The sequence below is a fragment of the Schistocerca gregaria genome, chromosome 3 (assembly GCF_023897955.1).
Source record: "Schistocerca gregaria isolate iqSchGreg1 chromosome 3, iqSchGreg1.2, whole genome shotgun sequence".
NCBI lineage: Eukaryota > Metazoa > Arthropoda > Insecta > Orthoptera > Acrididae > Schistocerca > Schistocerca gregaria.
The window spans coordinates 257,293,108-257,310,507 of NC_064922.1; the positions used below are offsets into that span (position 1 = coordinate 257,293,108).

Here is a 17,400-nt window from a genome sequence, read left to right on the forward strand (position 1 = left end):
GGGTATGACGAATGTCTGGTGAACGTCATTTGCCGGCGTGTGTAGTGCCAATAGTAAAATTCGGAGACAGTGGTGTTATGGTGTGGTCGTGTTTTTCATGAAGGGGGCTTACACCCCTTGTTGTTTCACGTGCCACTATCACAGCACAGACCTACACTGATGTGCCGGCCGGTGTGGTCGAACACTTCTAGGCGCTTCAGTCTGGAACTGCTCGACCGCTACGGTCGCAGGTTCGAATCCTGCCTCGGTCATGGATATGTGTGTGATGTCCTTAGGTTAGTTAGGTTTAAGTAGTTCTAAGTTCTAGGAAATTGATGACTTCAGCTGTTAAGTCCCATAGTGCTCAGAACCATTTTTGAACCTACACTGATGTTTAAAGCACCTTCTTGCTTCCCACTGTTAAAGAGCATCTTTCAACACAGTCGAGCACCTGTTCATAATGCACGGCTTGTGGCGGAGTGGTTGCACGACAATAACATCCCTGTAATGGACTGGCTTGCAAAGAGTCCTGACCTGGGTCTTATAGAACACCTTTGAGATGTTTTGGAACACCGACTTGGTGCCAGGCCTCACCGACCAACATCGATACGTCTCCTCAGTGCAGCACTACGTGAAGAATGGGCTGCCATTCCCCAAGAAACCTTCCAGCACCTGATTGATCGTGTGCTTGCGTGAGTGAAAGCTGCCATCAAGGCTAAGTGTGGGTCAATACCATATTGAATTCCAGCATTACCGATGGAGGATGCCGCGAAATTGTAAGTCATTTTCAGCCAAGTGTCCGGATACTTTTGATCACATAGTGTATGAACGCGCCTCTACCGAGGGGATCGTAGATACCAGCGACGTCTTGTGATGAGGGTTTGTAGATTCAGCAATAACGTTCATCATACAGTAGTCAAAAACGACAAACTAATATCGAAACTACTTCACTTATGGCCGTACAGTCATTTTCAATAACTCATCTGCTATTTCTTGGTCCGTGCCTGCCTCAAAATGTACCAAGCATCGTATAGCATTTGATGTTTCTACCAGAAATGTACGTTCAGTTCACACGCAAGTTAGGCATATTAATTCATTGCTGTCGACAGTATAAGCACTAACGACGGCCGGAAAAGACAAATGGCTCTAAGCACTATGGGACTTAACATCTATGGTCATCAGTCCCCTAGAACTTAGAACTACTTAAACCTAACTAACCTAAGGACATCACACAACACCCAGTCATCACGAGGCAGAGAAAATCCCTGACCCCCGCCGGGAATCGAACCCTGGAACCAGAATAGACAGCCAAGATAGAAGTGGGCAGTACACGAACGAACTGTAAGGGCGATGACAGGCGAGGCACTAAACGGGTTAGCAGCGGGTACCGCGAGCAATGGATTTTTACTTTGTTTTCATTTTCATCCATCGTACGTTGCACGTAATGACACTGGTGTAAAGATGTTGTTAGTCCAGTAACAGTCACAAAAAGTAATTTAAGTAACACATTAAGAGTTTCTTGTGTTGGCACATTCCCCAACTTTTGGAGTTTGTGGTTACATTTAGATCTGACTCTGCACGAACTCCGTAAAAAATAAATTCCTACGTGATACCGACTTGACCTGACGTTGGTGTACACGTCACAATATTTTGAGTAACCACATTGCTTCAGGTTGATATCTAGTTTATATTCCGTGCTACTGTTATTCGAGTGAAATATCGTGCAGATTTTTGCAATATCTGATTTGCGGGACAAACAATACAACGTAAAATTTTGCGTAAGTGCAGGAAAAACTGGCTCCTCTGAGTCCAAACTGGTCGTCAATCAACTGAATGGGTTGATTCGCATTGACTAAGTATCTCCACGACCAAAACAACAGCACGGCAGTCTTTGTCGAATGTCACAGTGAAGTTCATAGTTTGCTTTCGATGTCAGCGGAACTGAGTGTTCGTAATATTTGCCTAGAAGTCAGTCAAACGTCATTACTAAGCAAACGCTTTGAAAAGGCTGTACAGGGAAATTCGCAAAAAGTGACTACCGTTGTGGCAAGAGAGCCGAGTGTTTCCTTCAGCTTTGCAATCTTGTGATTGCACTCACAAAGTAAAAATCAACGCTCAAAACGAAGCCGTTTCGACATTATTGATGACACCAATAATTCACAATTACTGAAGAGCATTCTATAATAATCTATACTTGACTGCATGGCGAAAGGTAAACATTACCGAAAAAAATGTATGAGTAGAGCAGGGTATGCTTTGAAGGACACGAGAACTAAACATCTGTAAAATTAAATAAAATTGTTTGAGAAATCGTTTTCTTCTAATCTTATATGTTCAGATAAATGACTTTCTGCCATGTTCTTGACAGTGGTTTACAATGATGATGTGAAGAGATAGTTGCTAACAGGTGTGCGTATTACCAAACCAGCAGTTTAATAAATCGTGGTTGCAAAATACTGACACGAACTGATTACAGAATAATGGACGACTGATAGAAGTCGGCTGGAGAAAGATCAGTTTAAGTTCCAGAGAAATGTAGAAACATGTCAAGTAAAACTGCCTCCTCGACTACTCTTAGAAGGTAAACTGGAGAAAAGCGAGTCCAGATGTACAGTATTTGTAGACTTACAGAAGGCTTTTGACAGTGTTGTCTGGAACATATTCTTTGAAATTCTGAAGTTCAGGGGTAAAATTCAGGGAAAACTCTACGTATGACTTGTGAGGTAACCATACTCCGTCTGTAAGAGCCGACGGATGTGAATGGGAGGGGAGGGGGGGGGGGGGGGGGTAGTATTTGAGAAGGGATTGAGGCACAGCCATAGCCTATCCGCCATGTTATTCAGTCTGTGTTGGAGCAGTCTGTGAAGGAAACGAAGGATAAATTTGGGAAAGGAAAGGGACAAGATGTAAATCGCAAGAACGCAGGATTTCGCGGACGTAGTCGACGTTATTAAAAGATTTACTCGGAAACCTTTTTCGACAGACTCAGACTGTCAGCATCGCAACCTTTATTATTCAATAAATATTTGAACATCTGTTTCTCCACAGCTGTATCACTTCCTGGTCCTACATGAGGCGTTCCCTGAGGCCTTTCAGGTACATTCCCAGGTCTCCACTACTTTCCTGTGTCAGCCTGACACAGGTACATTCAAAATAGCTTTCTTTTGTATTTTGTGTTTCCGCACATATTTTTTGCCGACGTGTAGCAGTTACTAATACGGCGGAGAATGCATAGCACTTTAGCTCCTGTCTCCTGCTGTCAAAGTACCGTTGACTGTGTTACATCACCTCATTGCACGTCACAAGAACTTCAAAAGGAATGCGTTACACCATTCTCAACATGACATGGATTACTATTGCCACGACGCGCATAAAGGTTTCAGTGAATGACCTGAAAGCGTGCATGAGTTTTTTTTGTCGCTAATGATCGATAATTTCACACACACTAAGTGTTCAAAAGTATCCAAACACCCACAAAAACATGCGTTTTTCATATTGGGTGGCTTGTGCTGTCACCTACTGCCAGGTACTCCATATTAGCGACCTCAGTAGTCATTAGACATGGTGATAGAGCAGAACCGGGCGCTGCTCGGAGCTCACGGACTTCGAACGTGGTCATGTGATGAGGTCTCACTTGTGTCATACATCTGTAGGCGAGATTTCCACACTCATAAACAACCCTATGTCCACTGTTTCCGGTGTGATAGTGAAATGGAAACATGAAGGAACACGTACAGCACAAAAGCGTATACTACTCCAAAGACAATAACTAATGCTCTTTATCTATCTCATTACTGTCATACTGAAAAAAAAAAACATGCCGCTGCATTTCATACAACGCCTGAAGCTGGCTCCTAGGCACTTCCGTGTATGATCTCCGCAGCAAGAAATATACACTCCTGGAAATTGAAATAAGAACACCGCGAATTCATTGTCCCAGGAAGGGGAAACTTTATTGACACATTCCTGGGGTCAGATACATCACATGATCACACTCACAGAACCACTGGCACATAGACACAGGCAACAGAGCATGCACAATGTCGGCACTAGTACAGTGTATATCCACCTTTCGCAGCAATGCAGCCTGCTATTCTCCCATGGAGACGATCGTAGAGATGCTGGATGTAGTCCTGTGGAACGGCTTGCCATGCTATTTCCACCTGGCGCCTCAGTTGGACCAGCGTTCGTGCTGGACGTGCAGACCGCGTGAGACGACGCTTCATCCAGTCCCAAACATGCTCAATGGGGGACAGATCCGGAGATCTTGCTGGCCAGGGTAGTTGACTTACACCTTATAGAGCACGTTGGGTGGCACGGGATACATGCGGACGTGCATTGTCCTGTTGGAACAGCAAGTTCCCTTGCCGGTCTAGGAATGGTAGAACGATGGGTTCGATGACGGTTTGGATGTACCGTGCACTATTCAGTGTCCCCTCGACGATCACCAGAGGTGTACGGCCAGTGTAGGAGATCGCTCCCCACACCATGATGCCGGGTGTCGGCCCTGTGTGCCTCGGTCGTATGCAGTCCTGATTGTGGCGCTCACCTGCACGGCGCCAAACACGCATACGACCATCATTGGCACCAAGGCAGAAGCGACTCTCATCGATGAAGACGACACGTCTCCATTCGTCCATCCATTCACGCCTGTCGCGACACCACTGGAGGCGGGCTACACGATGTTGGGGTGTGAGCGGAAGACGGCCTAACGGTGTGCGGGACCGTAGCTCAGCTTCATGGAGACGGTTGCGAATGGTCCTCGCCGATACCCCAGGAGCAACAGTGTCCCTAATTTGCTGGGAAGTGACGGTGCGGTCCCCTACGGCACTGCGTAGGATCCTACGGTCTTGGCCTGCATTCGTGCGTCGCTGCGGTCCGGTCCCAGGTCGACGGGCACGTGAACCTTCCGCCGACCACTGGCGACAACATCGATGTACTGTGGAGACCTCACGCCCCACGTGTTGAGCAATTCGGCGGTACGTCCACCCGGCCTCCCGTATGCCCACTATACGCCCTCGCTCAAAGTCCGTCAACTGCACATACGGTTCACGTCCACGCTGTCGCGGCATGCTACCAATGTTAAAGACTGCGATGGAGCTCCGTATGCCACGGCAAACTGGCTGACACTGACGGCGGCGGTGCACAAATGCTGCGCAGCTAGCGCCATTCGACGGCCAACACCGCGGTTCCTGGTGTGTCCGCAGTGCCGTGCGTGTGATCATTGCTTGTACAGCCCTCTCGCAGTGTCCGGAGCAAGTATGGTGGGTCTGACACACCGGTGTCAATGTGTTCTTTTTCCCATTTCCAGGAGTGTAGAATACTGTTTAAAGTGAACAGGGAAAAATGTTACACAAGAAACACCACACTCAAACTTCCACCGAAACATATTGACTTCAACGTAACCTCACCAAGTCCGCTACGTTCACTCAACACCGCTTTTAGCTAGCTACTACATTCACAATCTGATATGAGGCAGCTGTCTATTTAACATGTACACGCTCACTAAAACGAAACATTCGTCTAGAAATTCCGGAAAAGAATCAAACAGAATTCCATGGTCGCGGAAGGGGACACATTTCTGATGCTTCAGGCAATTCCGTATCTGAGAAGTAACTTAGTTGATAACTAAGGATCAGTAACTCCCCACTATGGAAAGACAAGCTCTGTAATAGACCAACACTATTCAAGAGGGCACATCACTCATGCTTCTAACCCAGCGAGGGTCATCAGCTGATTTCCCGATGATTTCGCGAGCTCCAGACCGCTTCAAGAAACTACACTCTTTGATCAACAGTAGCAGGACATCTATCAATGAACGTTAATATGGGGAGCGATCACCCATCGCCTTTATGGCGGTTTGATCTCTGCTGGGGACACTTTCAGTGACTTGTCTGAATGTCTTTGGAGGAATGGCAACCCATTCTTTCTCACTAACCAAAACAAGGGAAGATACTGATGTTGGACGCTGGTGGCCGGAGCAGCTTCAACGTTCTAACACACCCCAAGGGTATTCCATTGGATCTGCCAAGGGTCTGCGACCTATGCCAGAGGGGACCCCAAGATTCTATTAGAATAAAAAATATATTAAATATATTTCGTATGATAACAGTTTTTTTTGTTTTGGCCGCTTCCTGCATGAGCAGAGCATTAGCGATAACTTCTGCGTCTAGCGTCTACCTAGAGCCAACTGACACTAGCACACTCTAGTGCAAAACTAGAATCAGATAGAGGCAAATAGATAATAACAATTATGGCTAAATTGAAAAACTTTAACCTCAATATTTTTTCAATAATGAATATCTCAATGTTTTTTCTAAGTACCAAAAATAGAAAAGGTATAAAAGAATCTTCATTTGGTTTTTTTAGGTACTTGATACTGTGATATGACAAGGAAACAATCATGCTCGATGAGGGGATCCTCAAGAAAATATTGTTGGGAACCCCTGCACTACACTTTATGGAAAATACTTTGGTATTGCTAGGATTAAGATGTAAACACGACAGCCGGCCGTTGTGGCCGAGCGGTTCTAGGCACTTCAGTCCAGAACCGCGATGGTGCTACGGTGGCAGGTTCGAATCCTGCCTCGTGCATGGATGTGTGTGATGTCCTTAGGTTAGTCCGGTTTAAGTAATTCTAAGTGTAGGGGACTGATGACCTCAGATTTTAAGTCCCATAGTGCTCAGAACCATTTGAATGATTTGTAAACACGACAGCGGAAAACTCAGAAACTGGAGCACCTAATTTCCCGAATCTATTTGTGGAAAACAACTGACGATCGGAACGCCCATATTCGATAGGTCTAGGAAAACCACTTAAGGTTCAAAAATGGCTCTGAGCACTATGGGACTTACCATCTGAGGTCATCAGTCCCCTAGAACTACTTAAACCTAACCAACCTAAGGACATAACACACATCCATGCCCGAGGCAGGATTCCAACCTGCTACCGTAGCGGCCGCGCGGTTCCAGACTGTGGCGCCTAGAACCGCTCAGCCACCCCGGCCTGCACCACTTAAGGCCTTAGCATGTAGACATGACTGCCGAAAACGGGTTTCCGAAACTCGGGTTTTTGTCTTTCGGTAGTATACTTGGAAAAGGCCGGGAGATACGGGAAGATTTCAATTAGATTACATCAAGGTCAGACAGAGATTCCGAAATCAGATACTGGATTGTAAGGCGTACCCAGGAGCAGATATAGACTCAGATCACAATATAGTAGTGATGAAGAGTGGGCTGAAGTTCAAGACATTAGTCAGGAAGAATTAATACGCTAAGAAGTGGTATACGGAATTTCTAAGGAATGACGAGATATGTTTGAAGTTCTCTAATGCTATAGATACAGCTATAAGGAATAGCGCAGTAGGCAACACAGTTGAAGAGGAATGGACGTCTCTAAAAAGTGCCATCACAGAAGTTGGGAAGGAAAATATAGGTACAAAGAAGGTAGCTGCGAAGAAACCAAGGGTAATAGAAAAAATAGTTCAATTGATTGATGAAAGGAGGAAGTACAAACATGTTCCGGGAAAATCAGGAATACAGAAATACAAGTCGCTGAGGAATGAAATAAATAGGAAGTGCAGGGAAGCTAAGACGAAATGGATGCAGGAAAAATGTGAAGACATCGAAAAAGATATGATTGTCGGAAGGACAGACTCAGCATACAGGAAAATCAAAACAACCTTTGGTGACATTAAAAGCAACGGTGGTAACATTACGAGTGCAACGGGAATTCCACTGTTAAATGTGGAGGAGAGAGCAGATAGGTGGAAAGAATACACTGAAAGCCTCTATGAGGGTGAAGATTTGTCTGATGTGATAGAAGAAGAAACAGGAGTGGATTTAGAAGAGATAGGGGATGCAGTATTAGAATCGGAATTTAAAAGAGCTTTGGAGGACTTACGGTCAAATAAGGCAGAAGGGATAGATAACATTCCATCAGAATTTCTAAAATCATTAGGGGAAGTGGCAACAAAACGACTATTCACGTTGGGGTGTAGAATCTATGAGTCTGGCGACATACCATCCGACTTTCGGAAAAGCATCATCCACACAATTCCGAAGACGGCAAGAGCTGACAAGTGCGAGAATTATCGCACAATCAGCTTAACAGCTCATGCATCGAAGCTGCTTAGAAGAATAATATACAGAAGAATGGAAAAGAAAATTGAGAATGCGCTAGGTGACGATCAGTTTGGCTTTCGGGAAAGTAATGGCACGAGAGAGGCAATTCTGACGTTACGGCTAATAAGGGAAGCAAGGCTAAAGAAAAATCAAGAGGCGTTCATAGGATTTGCCGACTTGGAAAAATCGTTCGACAATATAAAATGGTGCAAGCTGTTCAAGATTCTGAAAAAAGTAGGGCTAAGCTATAGGGAGAGACGGGTCATATACAATATGTACAACAACCAAGAGGGAATAATAAGAGTGGACGATCAAGAACGAAGTGCTCGTATTAAGAAGGGAGTAAGACAAGGCTGTAGCCTTTCGCCCCCTACTCTTCTATCTGTACATCGGGGAAGCAATGATGGAAATAAAAGAAAGGTTCAGGAGTGGAATTAAAATACAAGATGAAAGGATATCAATGATACGATTCGCTGATGACATTGCTATCCTGAGTGAAAGGGAAGAAGAATTAAATGATCTGCTGAACGGAATGAACAGTCTAATGAGTACACAGTATGGTTTAAGAGTAAATCGGAGAAAGACGAAGGTAATGAGAAGTAGTAGAAATGAGAATAGCGAGATACTTAACATCAGGATTGATGGTCACGAAGTCAATGAAGTTAAGGAATTCTGCTACCTAGGCAGTAAAATAACCAATGACGGACGGAGCAAGGAGGACATCAAAAGCAGACTCGCTATGGCAAAAAAGGCATTTCTGGACAAGAGAAGTCTACTAATATCAAATACCGGCCTTAATTTGAGGAAGAAATTTCTGAGGATGTGCGTCTGGAGTACGGCATTGTATGGTAGTGAAACATGGACTGTGGGAAAACCGGAACAGAAGAGAATAGAAGCATTTGAGACGTGGTGCTATAGACGAATGTTGAAAATTAGGTGGACTGATAATGGAAGGAATGAGGAGGTTCTACGCAGAATCGGAGAGGAAAGGAATATGTGGAAAACTCTGATAAGGAGAAGGGACAGGATGATAGGACATCTGCTAAGACATGAGGGAATGACTTCCATGGTACTAGAGGGAGCTGTAGAGGGCAGAAACTGTAGAGGAAGACAGAGATTGGAATACGTCAAGCAAATAATTGAGGTTGCAAGTGCTACTCTGAGATGAAGAGGTTAGCACAGGGGAGGAATTCGTGGCGGGCCGCATCAAACCAGTCAGTAGGCTGATGACCAAAAAAAAGGTTGCGTCTCGCGTAAACGCAGCAAGTAAAGGCTGGCGCCACTCACCGGTCTTGGGGTGCGAGACGACCCAGGTGTCGGAGGCGCGCACGGGCAGCGCTTCGATGGCGTCGCGGAAGTCGGGGTAGTAGGCGGGCAGGACGACGCGGTTGGGCCCCACTCGCACGTAGCCCTTGCGGAAGTCGGTGAGGAAGAGCCGCGCGAGAAGCGCGTCCAGTTCTCGCTCGCCCATGGTCGCACTGGCGCCACAGGCAACGGCCGAGCAGCGTCTGCTCGCCTCGCACGCGCCGCCGCCGCCGCTGCGCTTAGCGTGTTCACGTCACGCGTGACACAGTTACGCCACTGGGCGGACCCCCCCTCGGGCTCCCAACTGCCGACTGGACGGCCAGTCAGATAACGGCGGCCGCTCCAGTCTCGCTCCCAACACACGGTCTGTTTCATAATGAACCGTCCGGTACGAACGGCTGCAAGGTTAAACTGACCGTTAATGAGTAACGTGTGTAGCAGTGCCTTCCGGGAGGGAACTCTAACCAGGGACGGTTTAAGATCATAGCCCACAGCACTGATCAACGGCAAGGCTTCCACTTAGCAACTCGTACTCACGTGAGACTGGCGATACACGCCCGACTTCAAGAAGACTGTAATAATAAGTACAGTCCCAAAAAGGCAGATGCTGACAGGTATAAGTCATACCTAACCATCAGCTTAACAAGGAGTGCGATTAAAATACGGGAACACCACAAACATGCTTAATAAGCTGTACGAAAACCGCTGGAATTCAAAACAGCTTCCAATCATCTCGGATTGGATAAACACTGGTCCTGTGTACTACACCATTGTCCGTGCAGAACAGCTGTCTTCCGAGCCAAGCTGTTTGCATCAGGGAATGCTTCAAGGCCAGCACAGTCTGCCTGGTTCCCCCATACAACAGCCAAGGTCAGCCACGTACTACCTCCAAACACAGCAGAAAAATCACACCTGAATCTGCATACGTTGTTGTTGTTGTTGTTGTTGTGGTCTTCAGTCCTGAGACTGGTTTGATGCAGCTCTCCATGCTACTCTATTCTGTGCAAGCTGTTTCATCTCGCAGTACCTACTGCAGCCTACAACCTTCTGAATCTGCTTAGTGTATTCATATCTTGGTCTCCCTCTACGATTTTTACCCTCCACGCTGCCTTCCAGTACTGAATTGGTGATCCCTTGATACCTCAGAACATGTCCTACCAACCAGTCCCTTCTTCTTGTCAAGTTGTACCACAAGCTCCTCTTCTCCCCAATTCTATTCAGTACCTCCTCATTAGTTATGTGATCTACCCATCTAATCTTCAGCATTCTTCTGTAGCACCACATTTCGAAAGCTTCTATTCTCTTCTCGTCTAAACTATTTATCTTCCATGTGTCACTTCCATACATGACTACGCTCCATAAAAATACTTTCAGAAACGATTTCCTGACACTTTAACCTATACTCGATGTTAACAAATTTCTCTTCTTCAGAAATGCTTTCCTTGCCATTGCCAATCTACATTTTATATCCTCTCTTATTTTATGTGATATCGTTGTCTCTGAAGTGCTGTACCATGGGAAGAAAGGAAAGATGTTGTTTGGCGGCCAGTATCTCTTTCTATAACACAAACTGCACATATCGATTAACTGGGTTCTGTATTCATAAGAATGGAAAGTTTACTTAATTCAAATATACGTTGTGGTACGAGCTCTTCTGTATGGCCCATGTTAGCCTCTCTACTAGTGAAGTACAACGTCTGTTATGTACACTTTTATGGTTGCTTTGTGCTGCCTGTCTCTGAGTTAGCGGTGGAGCTAACGGCTACTTCGATTCCCGCTTCACTGCGACTGATGACACTGGAACTCACTCGGTGCGACAGACTGTGGCACACTCACCCTCCGGTCCGCAGCGACGATCTAAATACTAGCGGCTGAGAGGGCGTTGGCGGCGCCTTTCCTGTTAGCCATTGCTGGCCTCGATCTTTCATCTCGCAACCTCTTTGCCGCATGGTGTGCTGGGGACATTTTAGGCCAGCGCATATTAATTATACACTCCTGGAAATGGAAAAAAGAACACATTGACACCGGTGTGTCAGACCCACCATACTTGCTCCAGACACTGCGAGAGGGCTGTACAAGCAATGATCACACGCACGGCACAGCGGACACACCAGGTACCGCGGTGTTGGCCGTCGAATGGCGCTAGCTGCGCAGCATTTGTGCACCGCCGCCGTCAGTGTCAGCCAGTTTGCCGTGGCATACGGAGCTCCATCGCAGTCTTTAACACTGGTAGCATGCCGCGACAGCGTGGACGTGAACCGTATGTGCAGTTGACGGACTTTGAGCGAGGGCGTATAGTGGGCATGCGGGAGGCCGGGTGGACGTACCGCCGAATTGCTCAACACGTGGGGCGTGAGGTCTCCACAGTACATCGATGTTGTCGCCAGTGGTCGGCGGAAGGTGCACGTGCCCGTCGACCTGGGACCGGACCGCAGCGACGCACGGATGCACGCCAAGACCGTAGGATCCTGCGCAGTGCCGTAGGGGACCGCACCGCCACTTCCCAGCAAATTAGGGACACTGTTGCTCCTGGGGTATCGGCGAGGACCATTCGCAACCGTCTCCATGAAGCTGGGCTACGGTCCCGCACACCGTTAGGCCGTTTTCCGCTCACGCCCCAACATCGTGCAGTCCGCCTCCAGTGGTGTCGGGACAGGCGTGAATGGAGGGACGAATGGAGACGTGTCGTCTTCAGCGATGAGAGTCGCTTCTGCCTTGGTGCCAAAGATGGTCATATGCGTGTTTGGCGCCGTGCAGGTGAGCGCCACAATCAGGACTGCATACGACCGAGGCACACAGGGCAAACTCCCGGCATCATGGTGTGGGGAGCGATCTCCTACACTGGCCGTACACCTCTGGTGATCGTCGAGGGGACACTGAATTGTGCACGGTACATCCAAACCGTCATCGAATCCATTGTTCTACCATTCCTAGACCGGCAAGGGAACTTGCTGTTCCAACAGGACAATGCACGTCCGCATGTATCCCGTGGCACACAACGTGCTCTAGAAGGTGTAAGTCAACTACCCTGGCCAACAAGATCTTCGGATCTGTCCCCCATTGAGCATGTTTGAGACTGGATGAAGTGTCGTCTCATTGGTCTGCACGTCCAGCACGAACGCTGGTCCAACTGAGGCGCCAGGTGGAAATGGCATGGCAAACCGTTCCATAGGACTACATCCTGCATCTCTACGATCGTCTCCATGGGAGAATAGCAGCCTGCATTGCTGCGAAAGGTGGATATACACTGTACTAGTGCCGACATTGTGTATGCTCTGTTGCCTGTGTCTATGTGCCTGTGGTTCTGTCAGCGTGATCATTTGATGTATCTGACCCCAGGAATGTGTCAATAAAGTTTCCCCTTCCTGGGACAATGAATTCACGGTGTTCTTATTTCAATTTCCAGGAGTGTATAATGCTCTTCACTCTTGAAACTATGCAACGCAAGTAGATATGTGTCATACTTACAATATGCAGGGTGACAATTACTGAACTATATGAAATAAAATCGTCATAACTTCTGAACAGTTGTCGTTGGGACGTTCAAACTGCAACGTTAGTATCCAAGTACGATGGGAATTTTTACGTGAATGTGATTTGGTTTAGCAACAAAGCTCACTCTCGTTTGGATGCGTCTGTCACTAAGCAAAATTGGCGCTTTTGGGGGACTGAGAATACCTTTCGCTATAGAGTTTTCACCCTCAACTGGTGACTGTGTGGTGTGGAATGTCAAGTCATGGAATAATTGGTGTGATATTCCTTGATGGCACTGAATGGTGCGTGAAGCTTTTGGAAGATGATTTCATAGCCATTATCCAAAGTGGCGCTGATTTCGACAAGATGTGCTTCATGCACGATGAAGCTCGACCCCAGCAAAGCAGGAGAGTGTTTGATGTCCTGGAGGAGCATTCTGGGGACCGCGTTCGGGCTCTGGGGTACCCACAGGCCACTGACATGGGCCGCAATTAGTCGCCATATTCTCCGGATCTGAACTGAGGCGACTCCTTTCTGTTCTGCCATATTAAAGAGAAGGTGTACAGCAATAAGCTCAAAAGCATTGCTGAGCTGAAAACAGCCATTGAGGAGGTCATGCAGAATTTCGCTATTTGTCTGCTCCACATCATCATCAATGAAGGCAGGCATATTAAACATGTCATAACCTAAATCTGAATATCTGTAGTGACGTTTACATGAATAAAGTGTGCACACATCGTAGTTTGTAACTAGTTTGTGTTTTTTTTTCATATAGTTCAATATTTCTCACTAGAAGAAATACTTGTTATTTAACCATATATTACTGTCTTTCACGGGAGCTCCTGTCCATTAGAACAAACTCCCATGAAGGTTCTACAGACTCCTACAGCTACACGTACATGACTACTCTGAAGCTCGCATTTAAGTGCCTGGCAGAGGTTCCATCGAACCACTTCCACGCTGTTTCTCTACCTCTCCACTCTCGAATAACATCAGGAGAAAACGAACACTTAGATCTCCACGTGTAAGCCCTGATTTCTCTTATTTTCTGGCAAAGATCATTTGTCCCTGTTTAGTTAGGTGTCAACAAAAAATCCAGAAGAGAAAGTTACGAGCTGCCTTTCTTTGAACTTTTTCGATGTCCACCGTCAATGGTATCTGGTCAGTGTCCCATACACACACAGCAGTACTCTAGCAGAGGACGTACAAGCGTAGTGTAGACAGTCGCTTCAACGGATTTGTTGTATTTCTGTATCTTCTTTCTACCAATAAAACGCAGTCTTTGGTTCGCCTTCCCCATAACATTTAATTTGTTCTTAATGGTTCTTCTTAGGTAGTTAGTTGAATTGATAGCCAATAGATTTGTATGATTTATCATCAACCGAAATTTAATGGATTCCTTTTAGTACTCATGTTCATGACGTCACACTTTCCATTATTCATAATCAATTGCCACTTTTTGCACAAACAGTATCTTGCCCCAATCATTCTGCCATTGGTTTTGATCTTCTGATGACTTTACTAGACGGTAAATGACACCATCATCTGCAAATAGTCTAAGAGAGCCGTTCAGATTCAAAATGGTTCAAATGGCTCTGAGCACTATGGGACTCAACTGCTGTGGTCATTAGTCCCCTATAACTTAGAACTACTTAAACCTAACTAACCTAAGGACATCACACACATCCATGCCCGAGGCAGGATTCGAACCTGCGACCGTAGCAGTCGCACGGTTCCGGACTGCGCGCCTAGAACCGCGAGACGGCCGCGGCCGGCGCCGTTCAGATTGTCTCCTAAATAATTTATATAGATTAGCGACAGAGAGGGCCTTTAACACTTCCTTGGGGGAACGCCAGATATCACTTCCGTTCAGCTCGATGATTTTCTCTCAGTTATTAGGAACTGTGACCTTTCTGACAGGAGGCTATACTCCAGGAGACTATACTCCATAGGCACGGAAACTGATTAGCAGAGACTTTTGACGTGTGCTTTCAAAAGCTTTTTGGAAATACAGAAATATGAAATTAATTTGCGATTCCCTGTTGATAGTACTCATTACATCATGAGAATAAAAAGCATGTTCTGTTGCCTCAGAACAATATTTTGTGAATCCGTGCTGACTAGGTGTCGATATATTGTTTTCTTCGAAGTAATTTGTAATGTTCGAATACTGTGTATGCTCGAAAATCTTACTGCAGATCGCCGTCAGTGATATGTAATTCAGCGGATTTATCCTGTTTCCGTTCTAGAGTATTGGTGTCATTTGTGCAACTTTGCGCTCTTTAGGTACGGATCTTTTGTCGACCGATAATACTGCATATTCTGAAAACAATCTAATTGGGATACAGTGTGGACCGGAAGACTTGTTTTTGTTAAAATGATTTGAGTTGCTTTGCTACCCGAGGATATTTACTTCTAAGTTACTCATGTTGGCACCAGTTCTTCATTCAAATTTTCGGTTCCTACCAAAGTGAATTGTTATACAATTTCTTATAGAAAACAAAATAACAAGTATTCTTTGGCGGAGGAGTTTCGGAATGTCGTATTTAGTACCTCTACTTTACTGGCAGTGTTATCGGAAACATTAGCATCACTATCGCACAGTGAAGGTAGTGAATGTGTTTTGTTTATGGTGTACTTCACATACGACCAGAATCTTTTTGAATTTTCTGAAATATTTCGAAACGGAGTATCGTTACAGAAATTATCAAAAGCATCGTGCTTTTAAATCAGTTCTGAATTTCGAGCTTATCTAAAACTCCGCCAGTCTTGGGGATTTTGCGTTCTTTTTCCGCAACAGTGTTCTGACCTGTTTTGTGTACCATGGGGGATCAGTTCCATTTCTTATTAATTTATTCGGTACAAAATTCTCAACTGCTGTCGATACTATTTCTTTGAATTTGAGCGAAATCTAGTCTACGCTCACGTTGTTTATTCATAAGGAATGGAGACTGGCTTTTAGCAAGGCTTCAAGCGAATTTTTATACTCTTTTTTAAACAGACACTTTCTGCGTTTGTTTATGGTGGGTTTGGACCTTTCGGTATTCACTAATCCCTGTATCCGATATGATGACCCTTTGTCTCAGGACTACTTTTTGCTAAAGGGTCAAGTATGTTTTCGCAACCATTTTAATAAAACAATCTTCAGTAAACTTGTTTGTTTAACACAAATATTCACTTTTTCGGAGCTTGTTTTCACTAATTGATTCACGATGCACAGTAAAGTAGATTCAACATGGCTACAATGATTTCATCGTGCTCGGCGTCCCACCAGATAGCAAATCCCAATATGGTTTTCCTTATACCAGCGGCAGCGATGCACAGATCGGCCCGCCATTGATCTGATGACGGCCAGCTCCTAACCGCTCGTTCTCTTAAATGGACGAAAACAGAGCCAAACATCAAAGGAACTTTGAAATCAATGGAGTGACATGTTCGAAATTAAATTGCGTGAATAATGTTTTTGTAAAGATAAATTTTAATTGTATTTGTTGAATTAAATGTACAGTGCATTTCTAAAACAGGTGATGTGAACTATGTATATCTTTTCTTCTTTTGCTTGCTGCCTTTATATAGTCACAGAGAGCTATTTGTGGCTAGCGGTGCTAGTAAGTCTGTACACCCCTATCTAAAGCGAATGCAAGGTCTGACAGCAATATAAACTAATAAAATTTTCCCGAGGGTCCAACTGCGCCATCAAGTGCTTAAACATCTATGATGTTTCGGACGAGTGTCCCTCGGCAGTTGTGAAGTGGTGAAGCTGCACGTTATCAGCATAACGAGCAGGCTGCCTTAATCCAATCCAAGCCTACCTTTGCCCAACGCGAGCAGACTGAAGGAATCTTGCTTGTCTGCCCGTCTTCCTGCACTGCTACATTACATGGCAGTTTATTCTGTGCGTTTTCTTTGTGGTGTTTTGAGCAGAGTTCGGAATTTGATAAAAAGTTTTTTTGACGCGAGTATCATAAGATGATGTTCAATAAAATCTATATTCATATTGGATCATTGTAGGTCGTAAAATGGTGGATATTATTTGTCGTTCATTTTTCTTTTCGGCGCATTTCGTGCCTATTCATTTATTTCGATATGCACGGTTTCCTTTGCATCTTCTCAATTCTAAACACCATCAAGCCACCTGTAATAAATGTTATCGGTAGTAAACAGAACCATCTCTGAAAGACGAGATTTTTTGGCAACAATGACCCCTAAGATGTCTATTATACTGCAACGCGGACTAAAGCGAGTTTTGGAAGTTCAGTTACTGTAACCTTACTATTTTCCAGTCAAATATGATTTCAGTTATACCAGTTTTAATTACTTATTCCATTATGTGTATTGGGGGTTCTCTGAATTCATTCTAAATGGCCAAAACAGTTCATTCTAAAAATCTCAAGCAAATTTTAGCAAATACGAAGTTCGTTTTCCATGTTATATTAAACTAAAAATTACATGTCCGAAAGAAGAAGCTTATGCTAAACTTATACCAAGCCTTCTTTGCACTACGTTGTACACCACAAG

General features: G+C 45.2%; 1 protein-coding gene across 1 annotated transcript in view; it reads right to left on the reverse strand.

Annotated features, from left to right (window-relative positions):
• Window positions 1-9,786, reverse strand: part of LOC126356147 (luciferin sulfotransferase-like) — a 124,269-nt gene extending 114,483 nt beyond the window's left edge. The window contains exon 1 of the mRNA XM_050006885.1: window positions 9,391-9,786. Within this exon, the coding sequence (XP_049862842.1) occupies window positions 9,391-9,574 (184 nt within the window). The 5' untranslated portion in view covers window positions 9,575-9,786. The remainder of the gene's footprint in view (window positions 1-9,390) is intronic.
• Between the last annotated feature and the right edge of the window lie 7,614 nt (window positions 9,787-17,400).